General features: G+C 31.5%; 2 protein-coding genes and 1 pseudogene across 2 annotated transcripts; all 3 read left to right on the forward strand.

The window, feature by feature from the left end:
- The first annotated feature begins 7,031 nt into the window (after positions 1-7,031).
- On the forward strand, positions 7,032-7,793 carry LOC125607266 (secreted RxLR effector protein 161-like). The gene has a single exon (XM_048777168.1). It carries the CDS (start codon positions 7,032-7,034, stop codon positions 7,791-7,793), a length of 762 nt encoding a protein of 253 aa, XP_048633125.1.
- A 1,949-nt stretch (positions 7,794-9,742) lies between these two features.
- LOC125607667 lies at positions 9,743-9,852 on the forward strand (annotated as a pseudogene).
- A 10,595-nt stretch (positions 9,853-20,447) lies between these two features.
- Positions 20,448-21,251, forward strand: LOC106350738. Its single transcript, XM_013790590.1, has one exon. The coding sequence runs from the start codon at positions 20,448-20,450 to the stop codon at positions 21,249-21,251; it is 804 nt and encodes a 267-aa protein (XP_013646044.1).
- Positions 21,252-24,647: the final 3,396 nt, after the last annotated feature.

The raw sequence follows: 24,647 nt of genomic DNA on the forward strand, positions 1-24,647 counted from the left end.
GAAGCACTACTCTGGGCTATGGAATGTATGAGGAATTTACGTCAATCTCAGGTTACGTTTGCAACGGATTGTTCTCAATTGGTGAAGATGGTTTCGGAACCAGAAGAGTGGCCAGCGTTTGCAAGTTATTTGGAAGACATCAAAAGGCTGAGAGCAAGTTTCCTACAATCAGAGATCGTCCATGTACCAAGAGCGCAGAATACAAAGGCGGATAGCCTAGCACGCAGTGTTAGGATTCAGCCGTCTTTCGTCGTTCACATGGATCAATATCTTCCGGCTTGGTTTACAGAGTCTATATGAGTCTGTAAAGTTGACGACAAAAAAAAAAAAAAAAATGATAAAATTATATTCAATTGATAAATTTATAAATTTTATTTTCATAAATATAAACTATTTATTTAAAATATAATATGATGATAGAACAGCTTAAAATTAACAAACTATATAATACATGTCTAAAAATTAACATATCTTAGACTTTCTTATATACAATAATAAATTATCTAAAATGAATAAGCATAAAAATATTGGTAAAAAGAAATCAAGTTTTAAAAAACGGGTCAGAATTTAGCATAAATTAAATACAAAATAATTTTTAAATATATTTTCTCATTAATATATTAATTTTCTTAATAACTAATGCAAATACAATAAGATAAATATATAATAAGAAGTGAAAATACATGCGGTTTTAAAAAAATTGATTAATTATAACGTGTAAATTATAAAATTATTGTATTTGAAATAGTTATATAAACATTTAAGTATATGATTAACGTTAAAAATATATACCACTAATGTTTAAAAATAATAATTTATGTATAGAAAAGTGAAAACAAACACTTGCGCGGTTGCGCAGGTCAAAATCTAGTTAATAATTTATATTTCTAATTTTTTATCTACTGATAAGAGGTTATCATTTAAGTTTTGAACTCAGACACTTATTCATTAATAATATATTAGTTAGATATTATATTTTGAACAAATTATTTATATTAGATATTAAATATATAACTCTGGAAATTCTGTTACATTAATCATAACCAAAATTTACCAAATGATATTCAATTTTGACATATAAAAATATCTCTCTAAATAGAACATACATAATACAATATAGTATAGCAGAAATCATTTTATCTTGTGTTACGTCTCTTTACATTTCCAACTAACTCATTATCTACCATGTCGGTATAAACAATAGTATAACTAGAGTTTATTCCGCACATCGTGCGGGTATATTTTCATTTTATAAATATTTAATTTTGATATTATTATATAAATTTAAATATACAATTTATATCTTAGTGTTATGTATTTTATAACTCTTTAATTTTATTGTTTAGGTTTCTTATTACTTTATTAATATAGGGGTTTGTTTTATACATATTACCTTTTTTATTACGTTTTCGAGTTTTCATACTTTGAAATAATCAAATTAAAAATATTCTTCAACATATGATTTTTGAAAATATATAGCTGCAGAAATAAATTTTTAACATATGTTAATAACTTTATTTGTATAAAAAATCTGACATGGTTAACAAATTTGAACCGAGCTCTTACAGAAGAAAGTCTCAGAACATGCTTAAAATAAAAATATCTACAAACATTTGACTCTTGTCAACGGCCTTATCTGGCCCAAATCGCAAAGCCATCATTCTTCAGCACCTAAATAGATGATAATTTATTTAAATGAAAGCATTATATTACTTAATTACGAAATTAATTAATGCAATATTTAATTAAAATTATTTAAAAATTTAGTAGAATTTTGTTAGATTTTTCTCAACAGATTTTGTTATAACTGGAAATAAAATTCAAATATAAAGTTAAAATTAATTTATTATTAATATTCCTATTAATTATTATGTCATATTATGTGATTAATGAAATGGTCCTAGTAGACTTCTAAATAGTAGATAAAAATGGTACTTCACTTTTAATAGAGAAGATACTGCTAGGTCAGACTAATCCGGATTTTTTTATTTATCAAAAATTTAATATAGATGATGTAATTAATAACCAGTACTAAGCCATTTTCCATTTTTTTTGGTAAAGATAAATTGTCAAATAATTAGAACAACTAAACTAAATCGGTTTATTATGAATTTTCTATATTGCAGTGAATAATAATATAGTCTATTATATATTTAACTAATAGATTGCCATCATAAGTTATTTATAACCCAATTGAATCAATATATTGTTACTAAACATAATAATTGCAGCGAAATATGGTCAATATTTATATTGTGTGGTTCTCTTTGTTCTTTCTTTCTCTATTAATGACTAATAAAAAAATAAAACTAATCAAATAGAAATCATAACAAATCAATCTATTGGTATTATATAAAGTTAGAAACCGTTTCAATTTCAAGATTTTAAATAATGATTATGACACAGATTTACTAGAACAACTTCATCCTACTATTTATATAAAAAAAAATAACATTTACTAACAAAAAAAAAAATAAGTAACCGAACTACAAGCCACACATTTAAGGGCCTGACTTGTTCAAACGCAGCGGTTGCGGTTGTGGTTGCGGGAGTTTGTGGATGAGGGCGGTTGCGGTTTCTAGCGGTTTTAAGAGATTTGTACTACTGGTACTGCGGTTAAAAATTGGTGCGTTTGCGGGTGACTTATGACTGGTTAAATACCTAATGCGGTAACAGTCAAATAATAAATTAACAATATTTACATTTAATATAATTATAAAAATATCAAAAATCATAAAATTATAATAAATATAAAATTTATATTTAGAAAGTTATAATTTTAATTTTTGAAAATTTATTGAAATTGTTTTTATTATAAATTTTTTATAATATTAATTAAATTTTAATTAATATTATAAAATTTTATAATAAAAACAATTTCAATAAATTTTTAAAAATTAAAATTATAACTTTCTAAATATAAATTTTATTGTTGATTGGGCTTCAACTTCACACAAGCCCAATGCTCGGCACTTCGTTCTCTCTGTTGGGCTTATGAGAGCCCGGTAGCCACGTCAGCTTTAAGAGAGTTAGGTGAGGCCGTTATAACGGTTGGTGAGTCAGCTTTGTCTCCTGCGTGCGATCATAATCTGAAAACAGAGAAAACAGATTAGAGAGAGAAAGGCGATAAGGAGATCGAGAAGATCGAAGAGCGAAAGAGTCTCATCTCGTGATAGAAGAGCAATGGAACAGGCGAAGAAGATTCCTCAGCTGCTTCTATAGAGATTCCGATTACCTGTGGTGTATTTCAGAGAGTATAAGGTAATACCGAGACCTTGTACCGATCTAAAAGAGATAGTGAAAGCTTGAGAGTTTCGATCTCTCCCCATAAAGTAGGCAACGAAGTCTGGGTAAACAATCTTGTGTTTTCTTTACGCTTAAGCTCATACGTACCAAGAAAAATTCGAAATTGAACGATAGATCACTAAACAATCCTAACAGAATCAAGATCGATTATAGCTAAAGGTCAACAAGTGGTATCAGAGCGTTTGGTTTAATTGATTGTGTTGCTGTGGTTAGTGGTGAATGTAGCAGGTGACTACAGAACGAGTTATTGCTTCTGAGATCTGATCTTTTGAAGCGGAAGAAATGGCAACAGATCAGTTCTCGATGGAGCCTACACGAGGCCGTTTCGAGATGGAGAAGTTCGATGGGAAAGGATACTTTGGACTGTGGAAATATAAGCTGCTAGGTCAACTCGAGATTCAGGGGCTAGCTTCTGCGCTTGAAGAAAATGCTACTCTCTATAAGAGTTCAGAGAAACTTGAAGAAGGTTCAGAACCAGTTCTTGATCCTGTCAAGGTTGCAAAGGATACAAGAGCAAAGAACCTAATGGGAACGTGTTTGAGTGACATGATTCTGAGGAAGGTGATGACTGAACCTACGGCTCTAGAGATGTGGAAAGCTTTGGAATTTGATTATCAAACTAAGACGTTACCCAATCACATCTACTTAAAGCAGCAGTTTGCTAGTTACAAGATGGAGGAATCTAAGAGCATTGAAGAAAACCTAGACAGTTTCTTAAAGCTGATAACTGACTTAGCGAGTCTCGACATACAGGTCAGTGATGAAGATCAGGCTATACAGATACTGACAAGTCTTCCACCACAGTATGAGGCCCTGGTTCATACGTTAAAATACAGAACTGGGAAAGACACATTAACAGTACAAGATGTGACTACTTCAGCCTACGCAAAGGAGATTGAGCTGAAGCAACGAGGTCTTTTGGGCAAAGCTAAGACGAACTCAGAGGGACTGTATGTTGAGTTTCGGGGCAGACAAAAGGAAAAAGAGAATAGAGGAAATGGAAATTATGCAAAGGGAAGATCCAAGTCCCGTGATGGCAGGTCGAAGTCTAGGCCAAGATCGAGCAGAAACTCAAATAAGACAGGATGCTTTATTTGTGGAAATGATGGACACTGGAAGAGGGAATGTCCACAAAATTGGAACAATCAGGTTAAAAAGAACGAAGCTTCAAACTCTGTGAATGTAGCCTCAGGACCGAAGCAGCCTATTGTGCTCACCGTGAGTATTCATGATACCAAGGAGGAATGGGTATTGGACTCAGGCTGCTCGTTCCATATTACACCTCAGAGAAATGTTCTGTTTGATTTCAAAGAGTTAGAAGGTGGAAAAGTTCTCATGGCAAACAATACTCAAAGTGAAGTCAAGGGAATAGGAAAGATTCGAATAACAAATGAGGATGGAGTTGAAGTAATTTTGAAAGACGTGAGATACATGCCAAGTATCAGCAGGAATCTAATATCATATGGACTTCTAGAGAAGGCTGGATGTACATATGAAGGTGGTGGTTTCAGAATTGAGTTTTTCAAAGATGGGCAAAGGGTTATCACTGGAAATTACAGAGACGGGTTGTACTATCTTATCACTGGAAATTACAGAGACGGGTTGTACTATCTTCAAGGAAAGGTGTCGATATGTGAAGCCAACATCTCTAAACCAGAACCTGATATGACAAAGCTGTGGCATTCCAGACCTGGACACATGAGCGTTACAAACATGAATATACTGAGTAAAGAAAAATATATTCAGCTGAAGGAGATGGACAAACTGGAGTTTTGCGAGAGCTGCATGTTAGGGAAATCACACAAGCAGAGTTTTTCTACTGCTAAGCACACGACTAAAGCTATTTTGGATTATATACACTCAGACTTACGGGGCTCTCCAACTACACCAGAAAGCTTAGGAAGTTGTAAATACTTCATAAGCTTCATTGATGATTTCTCTAAAAAGGTGTGGGTATATTTTTTGAAAACAAAGAACAAAGCTTTTGAGAAGTTTAAGGAATGGAAAGAGGCGGTGGAAAACCAGACTGGAAAGAAAATCAAATGCTTACGCACTGATAATGGACTGGAGTTTTGTAACTCAAGGTTTGATGGGTTATGCAGAGAGTCAGGACTAAGACGTCACCATACCTGCACCTACACTCCACAGCAAAACGGTGTGTCTGAAAGGATGAACAGAACAATAATGGACAAGGTAAGAAGTATGTTGGCTGAGACTGGTTTGAGATCAGAATTTTGGGCAGAGGCCACTTCTACTGCAGTTTATTTGATAAATAGGACTCCAAACTCCACTATTGGGTTTAAACTACCGGAGGAACTATGGTCAGGACAGAAGCCAGACATATCACACCTGAGAAGGTTTGGTTGCTCAGCCTATGTTCATACTATCCAAGAAAAGGCAAGTCCGAGAGCTATTAAAGGAACGTTTGTAGGATACCCGTTTGGGGTAAAAGGCTATCATGTGTGGATTGAGGAAGAAGGAAAGTGTGTGACTAGTAGAAACGTCGTGTTTCATGAGGAAGAAGTGTTCAAAGATACCGTGGAAACCAAGAACGCTAAGTCAAGAGAGAAGGCTTCATCGGTTTCAAAAGAATATAAGAGGGATAAGCGAGTAACATTCAGCAGTGATCTGATAAGAAGACCATCTCAGAACAGTTTTGAGATTGGAGAGACTTCATGTCAAGGTGGAGATATCTCAGACTCAGATAACTCAGAAGATTTTGATCCAGAGTCTACTGACTTGCCTGATACTGATTCAGATAATTCTCATGATGAAGAGAACGAGCTGGTCAAAATGTTCAGTCATTAGACGAATATGTACTCACCAGAGACAGAGTTAGAAGAAAGAATGTGAAACCTCCTTCAAGATTTGATGACGCAAATCTAGTTGCTTATGCACTGATTGTAGCTGATGAACTCGAGATAGAGGAACCTAAGTCATACAAGGAAGCAATGGAATGTAAAGAGAAAAAATTCTGGAAAGAAGCAGCAAAAGAAGAAATGTTTTCACTTGAGAAGAATGGCACATGGGTTCTTGTTGAGAGACCAAAGAACTAGAAGCTTGTAGGATGCAAATGGATATTCAGGTTGAAACCAGGAATACCTGGAGTAGAAGACAGACGGTTCAAGGGAAGAGTGGTTGCTAAAGGTTACTCTCAGAAGGAGGGGATTGATTACAACGAAATATTCTCTCCAGTTGTAAAACATGTTTCGATTCGGATTCTACTTTCAATAGTAGTAAATCTGGACTACGAGTTGGAACAGATGGATGTAAAAATGGCTTTCTTACATGGTGAATTGGAGGAGAGAATACTGATGGAACAGCCTGAAGGATTTGTGAAAAAGGGGGATGAAAACAAAGTCTGTCTGTTGAAAAAATCTTTGTATGGACTGAAACAATCACCTAGGCAATGGAATTTGAAATTCGACAGTTTTATGAAGAAGCAGGATTTTCAGAAGAGTCAGTTTGATTCGTGTGTTTACATGAAGGATGTGCGTACTAGCAAGATGATCTACTTGTTATTATATGTGGATGACATGCTGATTGCCTCTGGAAATCCGAAAGTGATTCGAGCTCTAAAAGACAGTCTGAGTTGTGAGTTCGAAATGAAGGACCTAGGGAAAGCTTCGAGAATCTTAGGAATGGACATTGCTCGTGATAGGGAAAAGGGAACCTTGATACTATCTCAACAGAAGTAACTGGAGAAAGTTCTTAGGACATTTGGGATGTTTGAAGCTAAGTCTGTAGTCACTCCCACAGCTTCACACTTCAAACTACAAAGCCTACATCCTAAAGAAAGAGCTGAAGAATATGAATATATGAAGAATTTGCCATATGCTAGTGTTGTGGGAAGTCTTATGTATGCAATGATTGGTTCGCGTCCAGATTTGGGGTTTGTGGTCGGTTTGATCAGCAGGTTTATGTCACATCCTAGCCGAGAACATTGGGAGGCTGCTAAGTGGCTTCTAAGATACGTGAAAGGAGCTTATGATATGTGTTTGACTTTCAGGAGAAGTTCAGATTTCAGTGTTGAGGGTTATTCAGATTCTGACTACTCTACAGATTTGGATAAGCGAAGGTCAGTGTCAGGAATTGTTTTCAAGTTTGGAGGAAACACAGTGTCTTGGAAGTCAGGTTTACAATCTGTGGTGGCTCTTTCAACCACAGAGGCAGAGTACATGGCTCTGACCCTGGCTGTGAAAGAAGCAATTTGGTTGAGAGATATCTGCACAGAAATGGGATTTGAGCAGAACAGTGTAAGGATACACTGTGACTCTCAAAGTGCAATCGCATTGTCGAAGAATTCAGTACATCATGAACGTACTAAACATATGGACCGAGACTTCCATTTCATCAGAGACATTGTTGATAAAGGGTGGGTATCTATAACTAAGATTCACACGTCTATCAACCTAGCAGATTTTTTGACTAAAACGGTACCTGGATCCAAGTTCCAGCTCTGCCGTGAAGGATTGAATGTCGCCTGAGTGCGACTACAGCTTCAGGTAACTCCAAGGAAGTGGTACCTCGTAAAATTAAAGAACATTAAATTGACTATCAGCTGTTGTCACAGAGATGTTCTCTAAAAGGATTGCAGAGTACTCTAAGATAACTAAGGAGGTGGAGTTACCTGAGAGGAAAGGGAAGCGTGCAAAATGGAGAGGCTTCAAGTGCAGGGTTCAACAAATTTGGAATCAACATAGGGAGGTGTAGAACGGTTGTCTCTTGACTGGGTCAAATTGAGAGATAGTAGTCACCGAGTGAGATCTCGAAACAAAAGATTTGAGATTTGGAGGTCATAAGGGAAAGGAGGTGAAGTGATTCTGGATAATCGGATAAGCTGAGGAGAAAGGGTGTTCAGGTCTTCGGGGTAATCAGGAGATACACTGGATTCATGAAGATCAAAAGGAGAGAACGAAACAGCTACAGTTAGAGAGAGAAGTCACAAAGCGGATGAGGGTTGTCTGGATGAGGGTTGTCTGAAGTCGAAGAGGTGGAGTTTTGTTGATTGGGCTTCAACTTCACACAAGCCCAATGCTCGGCACTTCGTTCTCTCTGTTGGGCTTATGAGAGCCCGGTAGCCACATCAGCTTTAAGAGAGTTAGGTCAGGCCGTTATAACGGTTGGTGAGTCAGCTTTGTCTCCTTCGTGCGATCATAATCTGAAAACAGAGAAAACAGATTAGAGAGAGAAAGGCGATAAGGAGATCGAGAAGATCGAAGAGCGAAAGAGTCTCATCTCGTGATAGAAGAGCAACGGAACAGGCGAAGAAGATTCCTCAGCTGCTTCTATAGAGATTCCGATTACCTGTGGTGTATTTCGGAGAGTATAAGGTAATACCGAGACCTTGTACCGATCTAAAAGAGATAGTGAAATCTTGTGTTTTCTTTACGCTTAAGCTCATACGTACCAAGAAGAACTCGAAATTGAACGATAGATCACTAAACAATCCTAACAGATCAAGATCGATTATAGCTAAAAGTCAACATTTATATTTATTATAATTTTATGATTTTTGATATTTTTATAATTATATTAAATGTAAATATTGTTAATTTATTATTTGACTGTTACCGCATTTGGTAGTTAACCAGTTATAAGTCACCCGCAAACGCACCAATTTTTAACCGCAGTACCAGTCGTACAAATCTCTTAAAACCGCTAAAAACTGCAACCGCACGCATCCACAAACTCCCGCAACCGCAACCGCCGTGTTTGAACCAGTCAGACCCTAAATCTCACCCGAATCTCTGTTTCTCTTTCTATATCCAACCCATATAAATGAGATTTAGTCCAAATCTTTTCAAACTCCAACATTTTCCAAATCCATTCAAACTTTTTAAAATCCATGATTCAATACACCCTCCTTAGGATTTAGAGTTAAGAGATGTTTTGAAAATAGGGTTTCAAATTTAAAAAAATAAAAAATAAAAAATTTCAAAATAAAAGGGACTATTTTGGTTTTTTTTTTATTGAAGACTATTTTTTGACAAAATCTTAAAATGACTATTTGAGAGAATAGTCTTATAATATAAAAAATAATAATAAGTAAGTATGCAATATAAGAAATGAAAAAATATATCAAACATCTATCTAAAAAATGCATAGTTTTCTGATTTTTTCTAAAGAAATATGTATTCACACAAACATAGAATTCAGAATTTTTTTGATGTTCACAATATAACGCCCAAAAGAATAGCTATATACAGTAGTTAACATTTGAAAATCAAAATATCCCTGTGCATAGTGCGTGTTTACTCCTAGTCTATACTAATAAAAGAGACCGTTTGAGGCTCTATAGAACGTCCACATCAGTGAAAAATACTTCTTCCAAAAGAATTCACGTGACATTGTTACTAAAAAAATAAAAATGAATAATAAGTAAATATATAATATAAGGAAAAATAAATAATAAGTAAATATATTAAAAAAATTTGGGTGCGATCATACTAGCACGAATGCACCAGATCCCATCAGTGCAAGCGTGCTTTGGCGAGAGTAGTACTAGGATAGGTGACCTCCCGGGAAGTCCTCGTGTTGCACCCCTTTTTTATTTTGTTAAAATATATATATATATATATATATAAGGAAAAATAAATAATAAGTAAATATACAATATAAGAAATATAAATATTACATAAACATCTATCATAATATTACCATTTGATATAACAACAAAAAAATTAGAATAAGTAAATATACAATATAAAAATATACAATAAGTAAATATAGAATATAAGAAATATAAATGTTACATAATAATAAATAAATATAAATTATAAGAAAAAATATATAATAATTAAATATAGTATATAAGAAAAAAAAATTACATTAAATATATATCGTAATATTATCATTGATATAAAAGAAAATATAAACAGTTAGAAAAAATAAACGTTAAGCAAATATACAATATAAAAATAGAAAAGCTAAAATATATAGCAAAACCGTTTCTCTCTCGCAAGCGACACAAAAGGCAAAAAGAAACAACCGTTTCTCTACACCAATCTCCGTCCGGCGCCGGCTCCAGCGTCGGTTCGTACTCTTGTATATTTTTGTTTTTATGTTTCTAAAACTTTTAGTTCAAATTAATTTATGGGTGTTTTTCAAAACTAACCCACTTTTTCAAGTCAAACCCAAAACCAACTCTTTTTTTTTATCCATACTATTCATCAATAAAATTTCCATACTATCCCTATGTTTTTTAATTATTCACAAAATTGTCATTTTTATTTGATTTTTTATTAATTTCGAAATTAACAAAAAACCAAATACACCCTAACAATTTCTACTTATTTACAAAGATGCCATCATCATCAATTTTTCCAACCACCATGAACTACCATTTTTGAGCTCTAAAGCTCTAGAATTCAATTTTCAACCACTTTTTTTTCTCATTCTAACCCAAAAAACTTCATTTCCTCTCATCTCCTCTACATTTTCATCTATAAAAACTCTCATAACTTTCATTTTCATTTTCAGGCTTTTCAAAAAAAAAAAAAAAAAACTTTCATTTTCATAATCACAAACTTCATATTTTCGAGTTTCTTCATTAGTGAATCGTCAAAGATGCTTCTTTTTGCTCATATTTAGAGTTTGGACGGTTGAAAAGGTTGGAAACGAGCTTTACACATGAAAAAGGTAACTATTTACATGATTTTCACTCTTTTTCAGATATGTGTCGCGACGGTAGACTATTTTGTATGTCTACGCCTCCGTGGAGACTTACGATGCAGTCTATTTGTCAACGCACGGGTTAGTTTTGCAATTGACCAAAAAAATTTTTTTTCTAACGCAGACTTCCCTAGTAGTCTCCGTCTTTACCTTTGACAACAAAAATAAAACTTTCGGTAGACTTACTAAGACGTCTACCTAAAAGAGGTTAGTTTTCATTTGACCGAACTTTTGACTTTTCAAAATAGACTTCAACGGAAATCTACAAAATGTAGACTGCCAACGAAGTCTATAAAAAGTCAGTTTTGCATTTGACCAAAACTTTGACTTCGTTGAATAGGTTAGTTTTTTGTTTGACCAAAAAGTTTAAAAAGCAATCAAAAATTTATTAAATTGTAGACTTCATATACAGTCTTCTTATCTTAGAAAAAAAAATGTAGACTGCGTATAAAGTCTACTTTTTTATTTGGATCAAATGCAAAACCAACCCGTCGGATTTGAGAGTAGACTTCATAAGAAGTCTACACACCCGTAGATGTTCATTTCAATCTACTGATTGGAAGTCAAACTTGGTCAATTGCAAAACTAACTTCTTTCAAAAAAATTCAAACATGTAGACTGTATATGAAGTCTACTTCTGAAAGTCAAATCTTGGATGAATTCTGGTCAATTGCAAAAACTAACTTTTTTAAATTGTAGATTGAAATGAAAGTCTACATGTACAAAATCACAACTTTTTTCAACTATAGAAAGCAACCCGTAAAATGGTCAATTACAAAAACCAACCCAAAGAATAGACCTATTTGACAGTCTACATCTGTAAACTGAAAAGAATGTCTGCATCTTCAGAGACTGACTATTAAGCCTGCATAGAAAAATCTATAAAAATGTGAATTTGTGTATTATTCATTAAGTTTTTCTAGTTTTTTTTGTTTGACAGTGTGTGTTAGTTAATCCTAATGGGTTTGAGTGATTTTGAAAATAAATTTTTTTATAGTTATGAAGGTATAATTCATTTGATTTGACAATGTTGTTTGCTAATAATTATAGACTTATTTGTAAGTCTTCGTTTATAGTTTTATGAAACATGAAATATTTCTTTGCTGATTATGTAAACCTGTATTTTTTTGCAGGAAATGGCTCAGACACCTGTTGTATATGGAGAATGGGTGGTGAAAGGCTTTTTGTGGGATTTTGTGGTCAATAATCGGAAAGGAGGGAGAATGTTTCTTGTGCCGGATGGTTGTACACATGGTGAACTTCATGAAATGGCACTAAAAGATTATGGTATGGACAAGAAAATCGAGAAGGTGGCGCTAACATATTCCTTACCAGACGTCATTTTACAGCAAATGACTCCGGATACTCCTCCTATGCATGTCACGAATGATAAACAAGTGCGGAACTTGATCGAGTTGGATAAGACACACTTTTTACGCCTTTATGTATCAAGCCAGAGCCAAGTAGAAGCTGGAGTTGATGATGATGTGGATGTGTCTGATGGTGATGATAGTAATTTTGCTGATGACGATACTGGTCAAGATACTGATTCAGAGTGGGATGAAGATAGTAACGATGCTGATGATGTTCAAGCAACTGCTGATGATGTTCAAGCAACTGCTGATGTTGCTGTTGATGTTGATGATGGTGTAAACTACAGTGATTACGGGAAAGTGAAAGATGAGGATTCTGACGAGGATGCAAATGAAACGCTTTATGATGGTTATAAAGCACAGTTCTCTTGTGGTGAAGGAAGATCATTGTCCTTAAAGGACAATATATATGTCGGTCAGAGTTTTGCTAGTAAGGCTGAGCTTGTTTCAAAGCTGAAGTCGGTGGCTGTGGAATATAAATTTACATTCTCAGCATATAAGACAACGAAAACTATGTATGTGGCTAAGTGTCGTGTTCAAGGATGTGGTTGGAAGCTTAAAGCGAGTGTGAAGCATGGACCAAAGACATTTTGGGTGACAAAATATTTGAAAAGGATGAAGAATCGGAATGGATGAAGAATGTTCCTGGTACATGATGGCTGTACACATGGTAAACTTCTTGAAATGGCACAAACAAATTATGATCTGGACAAGAAAATCGAGAAGATGGTGCTAACCTATTCCTTACCAGACGCCATTTTACAACAAATGACTCCGAAAAGGCAAATACTCCTCTTATGCCTGTCACGAATGATAGACAAGTGCGGAACTTGATCGAGTTGGCTAAGACACACTTTGTACGCCTTTGTGTATCAAGCCTGCGCCAAATACACTAGAAATTTTTGGATTGACTATATGTTAGATAATAAGTGTAGACGTTTTTGTAAATCTACAAATGTAGACTGCAGTTGAAGTCTACGTCATAAATTCTATTAAAAGTGCATTTGTGTATTATTCATCATACTTTTTTCATGATTTTAATTATTTTACAGTGTATGTTAGTAAAATTTTAATGGTCTTGGATGAATTTCACAAGTTAATGTGTTAATTATACACTTGAAAATTATTGCAAATTTTTTTGATTAGTTTTACTCTTGAAACTTTTTGGGAAAATTTTGTATAGATTTTTTCCTTCTCACATGTGTGTTAGTTGTTATTTTAGCTTATGGTGGTTTTACTTATTTGGTTGGTTAGATCTTGTGAAAAAAATTGATATCTAACAAAAAATTAATATTATCATATAAGTGAAAACAACTAAAAATGATTACAATGTTTATAGATTATGCATTAAAAATTATTTAAAAATTAATATTTTATTATGAAAATTATTACAGAGCAATATATTAAAAAGTATTCTTGAGTATGTTTGATTTTTCATAATCTTGATGCCTCAAATAAAGTCTTGGAAAAAATTACCTGCAAAATAAGATAGGGTTATTAGAAAAACATAAGATAAAAAATTAAATCATATTTAGTAAACTTTTTATTAAGTCTACGTAAAGTTATTGTTTAGTAGACTTTAGTTGAAGTATACACTAATGAAAAGTTTTCATATCTAAAAGTGTACATTTAGAAAAATTGAAAATACTTTATTCTGAAAAATATTTCAAAAAGATTTTTTGTCATTCTTGTAACAAAGCAAAAAGATAATGTAGGAATCTATAAATTTAGTTCATTATAAACACAAAATATCTTATAATGAATATATGTAAAGCTTAAATTTTTGGGAAGATGATTTGAAAACTTTGGAAGAGAATACCTGCAAAATAAGATAAAATTATGAAAAATAAGATAAAATTTAAAATCATATTTGAGTAAACATCTAATGAAATATGCTTAAAAGTCAAGGCTAGTAGACTTCATTTGAAAAATATATCCATTAAAAATATGAAATAAGTTTAAATCTAAAAAACTTTTAAAAATATAATTTAATAGACAAAATAGTAATAAATTAAAGACATAGAATTTTAATATGTAACTTTAATTGAATATAAATACTAGAACACATATTTAAAATCTATAGATGTAAACCTTACATTTCTGGGAGAGAAGAGAACAACTATGGAAGGAAATACCTGTAAAATAAGATAAAATTATCAAAAAAACATAGACAAAAATTAAAGTCATATTTTTGTAGACTTCCAATGAAGTCTGCTTAAACTTTGTGGTTTAGTAAACTTCATATGAAGTCTGCAAGCTTTAGTAAACTTCATACGAAGTCTGCAAGCTTTAGTAAACTTTTTTAGAAGTCTACACTGTCTGATAATTTTCAGATCTGAAAAAATCTATACATTTTGAAATGTGAAAATAATTTTAAATCTGAAAATACTTTACAAAATAGAATTTATAAGATAAACTAGTAGCAAATTAATGCACAGAGCTTGATCTATAAATATATTTGAATATAAACATATAAATACATATTTAAAATCTATTAATCTAAAACTTACATATTTAGCGGAGAAGATGAAATCCATGAGTGATAATACCTACAAAAAAAATATTGTGAGAAATAAATAACATAAAAATACACATTTAAAATCTATAGATCTAAAACTTACATTTTTTAAAGGAGAAGATGAAAACCATGAATCATAATATCTAAAATGACAAGATAATATTGTGAGAAAGAAGATAAATGAGAGAGTTTTAGAAAAAAATGAGAGAATTTTAGAGAGAAGATAGAGAGTTTGAGAGAGAAGGGAGAGAGTTTTAAAAACTTGTGCAGCTACTTTAGAGAGAGACTGTATAAATTTTGTTTATATAGGGAAACAAAAATGTAACTATGTTAAAATTTACGACACTGTAGACTTCAAACGAAGTTTGAAGTCTACTAAAATTAAAATTTTGGAGTAGATTTTACTATAACATAGTAGACCTTTTTGGAAGTCTACTATAATAATTTCATTATTGTTGTTTATTCTTTATTATTTTAATAATTTTAATAAATGATTTATTAAATTTATTTTTTATTTTTTAATAGTTATAGTATATGATTTCACTTTTTTATTCTTAAGGAACTTAACTTAGTTTAAATATAATGATTTTTTGTAAAAGAATTGAAAAATATAGACTGAAAAAGACGTCTTCAGATAAATAGACTTTATTGTAGGTCTACGAAACCCTAAACCACAAATCTTAAACCCTAAATTTTTTGCTGATAATCAAAAAGTCTCAATTATACAAAATATAAACTACTAAACATTAATATGCAGATTTAAGTTAATAAAAAAAAAACAAAATCTAAAATCTAAACCTATGAAATCAATCACTAAAAAACATAACATGTTAGAACTTTTTGTCTAACACATGATAACCAAATTAGTGTATATTCTTCAAAATTGTTCGATTATATGAAATTTTAATTTATTTACTTCATATTATCCATTATATTGATGATTAGTTAAAAATATCACAATAATTATTTTTATACATTTTAAAATTAAATTATTAGATCAAATTAGAGTGTAGACTACAAAACAAGTCTATAAGGTAGACTTCGTATGAAGTCTATATAAATGTAGACTTCTTTTATTACGTGTAGACTTCTAAAAGATAGAAACGTAAAATACATTTTTGTTTTTTGTATGGTCATAAGGGTTAAATAGTACTTTCACTGCCCCTTTAGGTTGGTTTTGTATTTGACTGAAAGTGGAGTACACTTTTAGGTTTGAATTGAATATTTGGGTTGGTTTTAGCAAATGTCCCTTAATTTATTGTCGTCGCTTAGTTATCAAATCAAGCAACGTGATCTATCGTCACACCATCTCTCCTCTTCCTGGTGCCGTCGCGTAATGTCTTCGTCATGGGCAACCAGTTTACTTCTTCTCCACTGGTTCGTTGGGCAGTTAGGAAGTTTGGATCAGAGCTTTGACGAGTCCTTTTTCTCCCTAATAGGTGAGTCTATTATCTCCATTATTGTTGAGTGCAATCTCCCAACAATCAAACCATAGTGGTTTTGTATTGTCGGTGTATTTCCATGGTTTGTTAGACATGGTGGTTTGTTCCATCCAGAAAATTCTTTGGAAGGATTACTAGGTCTATGGAACAAAAAAAAGGAATCTTAAACCACCATGGCCATGGAGAAGATTGTGTACGTCATGTTATTTTGACATTCTAACATGGACGATGGTGTCTCCATTAATTCAAAGAGATGTGTTTCATCTCTATTTGACAACAAGAGGAAATACGGCATGTTTATATGACATGGAGTGGGAGACGATGGAGTTAAGTGCTTATTATTGTCGGTTTGAGGGATTATTTATGATATGGATAGAGACGACAACAAATCATGTTATCTTCTGGAGCGGGAGTGTATGGAATAAGCAGCGATGTAACAGATGGATCGCACCCACTGATCTGTTAAGTGATAAAAGGCGTTTGGATCACAATAAACGACAGCCGTACACAAGATCATATAAGACCGAGAACAAAAATAGATAAAGTTAGCGAATCAGTCTATCCTGCAAAAGAGTTAGGAAGCATCATGTTATTACTTTTCTATTATCATGTTTTACTTAAAAATGTATTTGCTGTATGTTTGGATTCATGTACTCTCTTAATCCCCTTTTCATAATAATAAAGATAAGACGTTATAAAAAAAATGGAAAAGCTAAATTAAACATTTATCTAAAAAATGTATACTGAGTTGGAAAATGCATAGTTAAATAAATAATAAGCACATATACAATATAAGAAATATAAATATTACATTAAACATCTATAGTAATATTACCATTTGATATAAAAGAAAGAAAATTAGAATAAATAAATATACAATATGGAGAAATTTCCTAGGATGGCCATTTTCAAGCTTTTGTCACAAAAATAACACTCAATGAGAAATATAACCAAAAGAAATTTTATTAAAGAGTAAAAATATATTTATACCCTAGGATTAACTAATCTAGACTTAGGGTTTAGATTAAGGGGTGAGGTTTTGAGAATAGGGTTTCAAAATTTAAAATATAAAAAATTAAAATTAAAATTTTCAAAATAAAAAGAAACTGTTTTGGTCATTTTTTTATTGAAGGCTACTTTTTGACAAAAATATAAAATGGCTATTTGAGAGAATAGTCTTACAATATAAGAAAAATAAATAATAAGTAAATATGTAATATAAAAATATAAAACTGTATCAAACATCTATCTAAAAAATGTATAGTTTTCTTGTTTTCTAAAGAAATATGTATTCACACAAACATAGAATTCATAATTTTTTTGTTGTTCAGAATATAATGCCCAAAAGAATAGGGGAAATTGCCACAAATAGCACATTCATAGTACAACTTTTCATGTTTACACTAACCACTTTTACCTTCACTTTTCATGAAGGGTAAAAGACAATTATACCCTTAGTTTTAGCTAATTTAGACTTAGGGTTTAGAGTTGAGGGGTGGAGTAGAGTTTTTAAAATTTGAAATTTAGGATTCTAATAATATATAAATAAATACTTAAAAAATATATAAAAATTTTTAAAAAATAGTTTCAAACATAATTTTCGTTTTTTAAAAAGAAATTAAAAAAATAAAAAAAATTCGAAAAAAAAAATTTCCAAAAAAAAATTATAAAAAAGTTCGAAATTGAAAAAGTAAAATTCAAAACATAAAAAAAAAATTTTACTTTTTTTTTATTTTTTTTTATTTTTTTTTATTTTTTTTTTATTATTTTATTTTTTTAATTTCTTTTTATTTTTTTATTTTTTTAATTTAAATAATGATTTATTTTATATATAATAATAAGGGCATAAGAGTCTTTTGCCACTTATTGAAGAATGTATTTTCGAAAATGTCTCTTTAGTGGTGGTAAAAATGAAAAGTGATACCATGAAAGTGGTAAACATGTGATTTCCACAAAGAATAGCTATATAGTTAACATTTGAAAATCAAAATATCCTCTCGCGTAGCACGGATTAACTCCTAGTTTATATACTAATAAAATAGACATTTTGAAGCTCCATAGAGCGTCCACGTCAGCAAAAAATACTTCTTCCGAAAGAATCCATGTGGCATTGTTACTAAAAAATAAATATATACTAATAAAATAGACATTTTGAAGCTCCATAGAGCGTCCACGTCAGCAAAAAATACTTCTTCCGAAAGAATCCATGTGGCATTGTTACTAAAAAATAAATCATTAGTAAATATATAATATAAGGAAAAATAAATAATAAGTAAATATAAAATATAAGAAATAGAGATCTTACATAATCGATAATAAGTAAATATACTTATATAAGGAAAAATAAATAATAAGCAAATATATAATATAATAAATAGAATTATTAAATTAAACATCTATCATAATATTATCATTTGATATAAAAGAAAGAAAATTGGGGAAAGAATAAGTAAATATACAATAAGTAAATATAGAATTAAAAATGAAAAAATTAAATTAAAAACCTATCTGAAAAATGTATAATAAAATAAATAATAAGTAAATACACAATATAAGAAGTAGAAAAATTGTATTGAACATTTATCGTAATATTAGAATAAGTAAATATAAAAATAAATAATAAGTAAATATAGTACAAAAGAAAAAAAATACATTAAATATATATCGTAATATAATCATTGATATAAATGCAAAAATTTTAAGAATAAGTAAATATACAAAATATGAAAAAATAAATTGTTGCGGCCATCAAAGCAGTAGCTGAACTAGAGGCCAACCAGTTGCACCAATCGGCTAACCGAAAGACCAACCAGGATATGTGTTGAGTCCAAACAAAGTATCTCACCAACCATGAGGAATATTTCCATGAAACCAATTTTCATACATTCTACACTCAACAAGGAGTCAAGCCCATTTGGAATCATCTTTAAAGATACTCAGAGAAGGAAGATATGAATTTTACAAACTAGAGGTTCTCCAGCCCATCCATCTGCGAGTATCTCAAGTTTAGAAGTTGTTTCAAGCCCAACGAAGAAGCGTTCTGACCCAAACCAACTCATGGAATTAAAGATGGAGCTCTTAGATTTCCAACAAGCCAAGAATGAGGAGAAAAGTCCACGGAATTATGGTCCATTTCTCTAAACCGGTCAAACCAGTTCTGCAATTGCCTAATTTGGAGTCTCACCGGTTCAATCTTAGCCAAACCAAAAAAAGGCGATCAGAAGAGATTTATAATCATATGGGAAGTATATCCAACGATCCAGGAGGACTAGAAGAGTTCTTACCATGCAGCAGAGCCCACATGATCAGGAGGATCTTATTGTGTGGGAACTTGCCAAAACTGGATACATTCCCACTTTGGAGAACAAGTCACCAACGACCAAGCCATCAAAGCTGCAGCGTTTTGGAAGCATTCCTTACTTAAACATCTACTTGGAAAATGTATAGTTAAATGGAAAATGTATAGTTAAATAAATAATAAACAAATATAAAATATAAGAAATAGAAATATTACATTAAACATCTATCGTAATATTACTATTTGATATAAAAGCAAGAAAATTAGAATAAATAAATATACAATATAAATAAATTCCCTAGGATAGTCATATTTTAAGTTTTGTCAAAAAATAGTCCTCAATGAAAAAATGACCAAAAGAAGTTTTATTAAAAAGTAAAAATACATTTATATCCTAGGGTTAACTAATCTATAATTAGTGTTTAGAGTTAAGGGGTGGGGTTTTGAGGATATGGTTTCAAATTTAAAATAAAAAAAAAGTAAAAAAAAATTCAAAATAAAAAGGGGCTATTTTGGTCATTTTCTTTATTGAGGACTATGTTTGTGACAAAAACATAAAAATGACTATTTGAGAGAATTGATGTACAATATAAAAAAACTAAATAATAAGTAATTATACAATATAAGAAATGAAATTTTTTATCAAACATCTATCTGAAAAAATGTATAATTTTCTGATTTTTTTCTAAGGAAATATGTATTCACACAAACATACAATTCAAAATTTTGTTGTTGTTCAGAATAGAACATCCAAAACAATAGCTACATAGTAAACATTTGAAAACCAAAATAGCTTCGCGCGTAGCGTGGATTAACTCCTAGTAAATAAAAAGGTAATGGCATTCCTATGTAATTATCTCCAAAAATCATGGACAGAATCTCATGAGGAATTCCGCGTTAATAGTATAGATCTCTTCTTGAGGTTCCGATCCCACGGGTGGAGGATGCGAAGCACTCGTGATCGCACGCTCCAGGCTATTGTCTCACAAGTTTGGAGGTTTCCGGTCACTATAATACAGGATGAAGAAGACGAAGTAATGTGGAAGCATGGGCAGGACGATTTTAGGGATAGTTTCTCATCAAACAAAACCTGGAGTCTGATCCGTGATCCTAGAGAAAATGTTGCTTGGTATTGTGTGAACTGGTTCCCACAGGGAGTACCCCGGTTCGCAATCTTCGCTTGGCTAGCAATAAAAGACAGGCTTTCTACAGGGGCTCGTATACGCAATTGGGGGCTGATGCAGCCTTGTTTGTTCTGTGGTGAACCTGTGGAGACTCGAGATCATCTCTATTTTGCATGCCCTTACACATATACAGTTTGGATAGAAGTCGTTGGCAACCTGTTTGGAGATGCTCCTGACCCTGACTGGGAAACTACTTTGGAAAGAATCACAGCTCGAGAAACTGGTCGTCTATCAGCCATTCTCTTGCGGCTGGCCTTCCAAGTAGCTATCTATTACATCTGGATAAAGAGGAACAATAGAAGGCATAACCACATATCGAAACCTGCAAGCCAACTTTGCAGAGAGATTGATAAAACAAAACGTAACAGGATCCTTTCTACCAAGTATTATGAGTCTCCGAAGCTGTACGGTCTTATGCAATGTTGGTTCTCCACCCGGGGTGCGATCATCGTTTGATTCTTTTCGGTTATATTGCTATTAGACAAAAGAAAACAAAAACTAGCCTTTATATACATATTCTTTTTTTACTGATTTATGAATTTAACATTTCATCCAAAAAATAGATCTCTTCTTGAGCATTTATATATCTTCTTATTGAACACTAAATAAGCTTATATTACTTTGTATTGTACTCACACTAGTTTTGTTTCATATTTAGATGATTAAATCATGTATCTTTGTTATTACCATATTTATTTTCTCAGCTTCAAGTTAGAGTATGAGTTCTAAAATTAAACTTCTCGGCCTTAATCTGGACCTTGTCCACCTCCAAATTTATATTTAGTTTCACATCTACGACCACTCATGTAGCAATTTTCATGTCTATGTTGATGGTGTTGTTTTTTATGTCACCTTCACTTCAAGGAATGAAATATAACCAAGAAGAAATAATTTATGGTTTTTTCATAACTCATTACCTTTATCAGTCTTAATTAGACATGATACAACTTCAAATACTTCATATATATCTTTCTATGTTAATGTGTCTATAGAACAACATTACTTCTATTCATAAAAAAGGAACAACATTACTTCTATTCATAAAAAAAGAACAACATTACTTATAACGTAATTGTATATTTAAAATACTTCTCAACATAACATGACTTAAGATAATGTAATCTTCAAATGCAAAGGTTCATAATGAGCTTTAGATAATTATCACATTCTTGTGATGATAAATTTCTTAGATCATTCTAAAGAGTTGATGGATCTTCTAGGGTCAAGTGGTTGGACTTATAATCCTCATAAAATTATGGTAATTGAAATATAAAATGCATGAATATCTAACTTTATTTTATAAACTAAAGAATCATTATCAGTACTTTATTATGTCGAAAATAAATAATACTAATCATCATATTTAGGTTTCAACTATCATACTATTCGGCAAGGTTCTTGGCTAATCAAACAATTTAGTGAACAAATTAATGTTAGATATACTAACTTTTATGCAAGTTATTTTATCTAATCAAACTTTAATAAATCTTTCATATAAAACTTGATAAAGAAAATAATATGAGACTACACGGTCGGACCATGACTCACTCTTCTAACCAGTTATGGTTGTGCCAGAAACCAGCTTTGAGTTAAACCGGCAAATCCCAATAAAGAACGGTCAAATTCGCCAAACCCGGTGACATGGTTTGATATTAAAATCCGATTTTCTCACAATCAAGGTAAAAAATAGAAAATTGCAAATTTTGAAATTAAAAAATTCATATTGTTTTTCAATAATTATCTAAATAAATGCATCATATATTTATGTTATTTAGCGTATATCTATCTAACTAAATTCATCATATATCACTCTTCTAACCGGTTATGGGCTGTGCCAGAAACCGGATTTGAGGTAAACCGGCAAACCCAGTCAAAAACTGATCAAATTCACTAAAACCGATGACCTGGTTTGATATTAAAATTCGATTTTCTCACATTCAAGGTAAAAAATAGAAAATTGTAAATTTTGAAATAAAAAATTCATATTGTTTTTGAATATGTATCAAAATAAATTCATCAAATATTTATGTGATTTAGCGAATATCAATCTAAATAAATTCATCATATATCACTCTTTCAACCGGTTACAGGTTGTGCCAAAAACCGTATTTGACTTAAACCGGTAAACCCAGTCAAAAACCGGTAAAATTTGCTAAAACCCACCTGGTTTGATATTAAAACCTGATTTTCTCACATTCAAGGTAAAAATAGAAAATTACAAATTTTTAAATAAAAAGTTCATCTTGTTTTCGAAAATCTATCTAAATAAATTCATCTTATATTTATATTATTTTGTATTTTTCATTTTTTTTAGATTCTAAGAATGATATAAAGTTGTATCAAAATAATTTTACTGTCGTACTTATATATAGGTACTTAATTTAAAATTAAATAAAAAATTAAAATCCGGTGGGACCGGTCCAAACATTGACCCAGCTATAATGACGAATCAATATCCGGTCCGATTTCTTAAGAGATTGTATAAATATGAAATCATAATTGACATGTATTTTGATATGGCGTTAAAAAAATAGCTGACATGTTTTCATATAGTAGTAACATATAATTATAAATATCAAAATTGTAGTGATGAAAACTAAATAGAACTTATCTGGATTAGTATGGATGGGGAAAACAAAGGAATCAAAAAGTTAAGACGTGGAAATTATTAGTCATGGTTTTGTGTTTTTGAGCAGTGGTTCATTTTTGTGGTAATAATATGTTGAAATAAAAAGTGAAGATAATAAATTGGTGTGTCTTATTCAGTGAATAATGGATCATCTGAATACTTAGTATAGAAGATTGAGACAAATTTGAAGAATAAGCAAAATACAGAGAATAAATTTATATATCTAATCAACACAATAACATAAGGACATCTCCAGGAGATGACACATCAGCAATTTTGAATTATGTGGTGATGACAAGTCGTTAAATGAAAAAACAACAACCAGTAAAAAAAATTTGCTTCTCCACATGATAATACACAAGTCTTTTTCTTTGAATGAGTATTTTGTCAATATATTCTTCTCCCTTACCAAATAGATAATCCTATCAAAAAAGATGTCAACTGAAATATTCTTCTCCCCCACCAAATCGATGATTCTGCACAGATTCAACTGAGGCACCATCGTTTTTTGTAGGTTTTGAACTTGAAACTGCACTTGATCCTTTTTCAGATTTAATGGAGAAATACGAGCAAAGCAAACGATGACTAGGGTTTAATCTGAAAAACGGAAAATATATAATTGAAAACACAAAGAAAAGTTGCGTAGTTTTAATTAACAAGTGTATTTGGCGACAAATATCTCTCCTTATAAAAGTAAAAACTCATCTCCAGATTATTCTATTGGTATGTTTTTGACACAAGTTTCACTACTTCCTTATATTTCATGACTTTCTCGGCAAAACCTCATTGAAATCAGAATCTGAATGCTGAGAACTGCTATGTTTTCTTTTCAAGATCAAGATTTGGTTTAGTGGAGAGGAGAAGATCGATATCAGTTTGGAATTTTCCTGAGAAATCCATCCGTTGGTCAGTTTGAAATCTCATTTCACTTCAGCTTGGGTTAAATCTGCCGGTAACATTACCAAGAATGTATGTTCTTCTGAGATTTCTTCAATATCAAAGGAAGAAGACGACTCTGCTTTCATAAAGGTACATAGCATTAGAGGTCTTCCTTTGATTCTTCCCACTATCTTGATCATGTATTACTATTTTCATATAACAGTGTAAAATTCAGAATTTCAAGATTTATTAGATTTCAAGGAGGTTCGGGATGATGATGTTGACACTCTATGGAAGATTTCAGAAAACTCACTAAAAATATTTCTTTTTTCTTAAAATTGTTT

The sequence above is a fragment of the Brassica napus genome, chromosome A3 (assembly GCF_020379485.1).
Source record: "Brassica napus cultivar Da-Ae chromosome A3, Da-Ae, whole genome shotgun sequence".
Taxonomy (NCBI): domain Eukaryota; kingdom Viridiplantae; phylum Streptophyta; class Magnoliopsida; order Brassicales; family Brassicaceae; genus Brassica; species Brassica napus.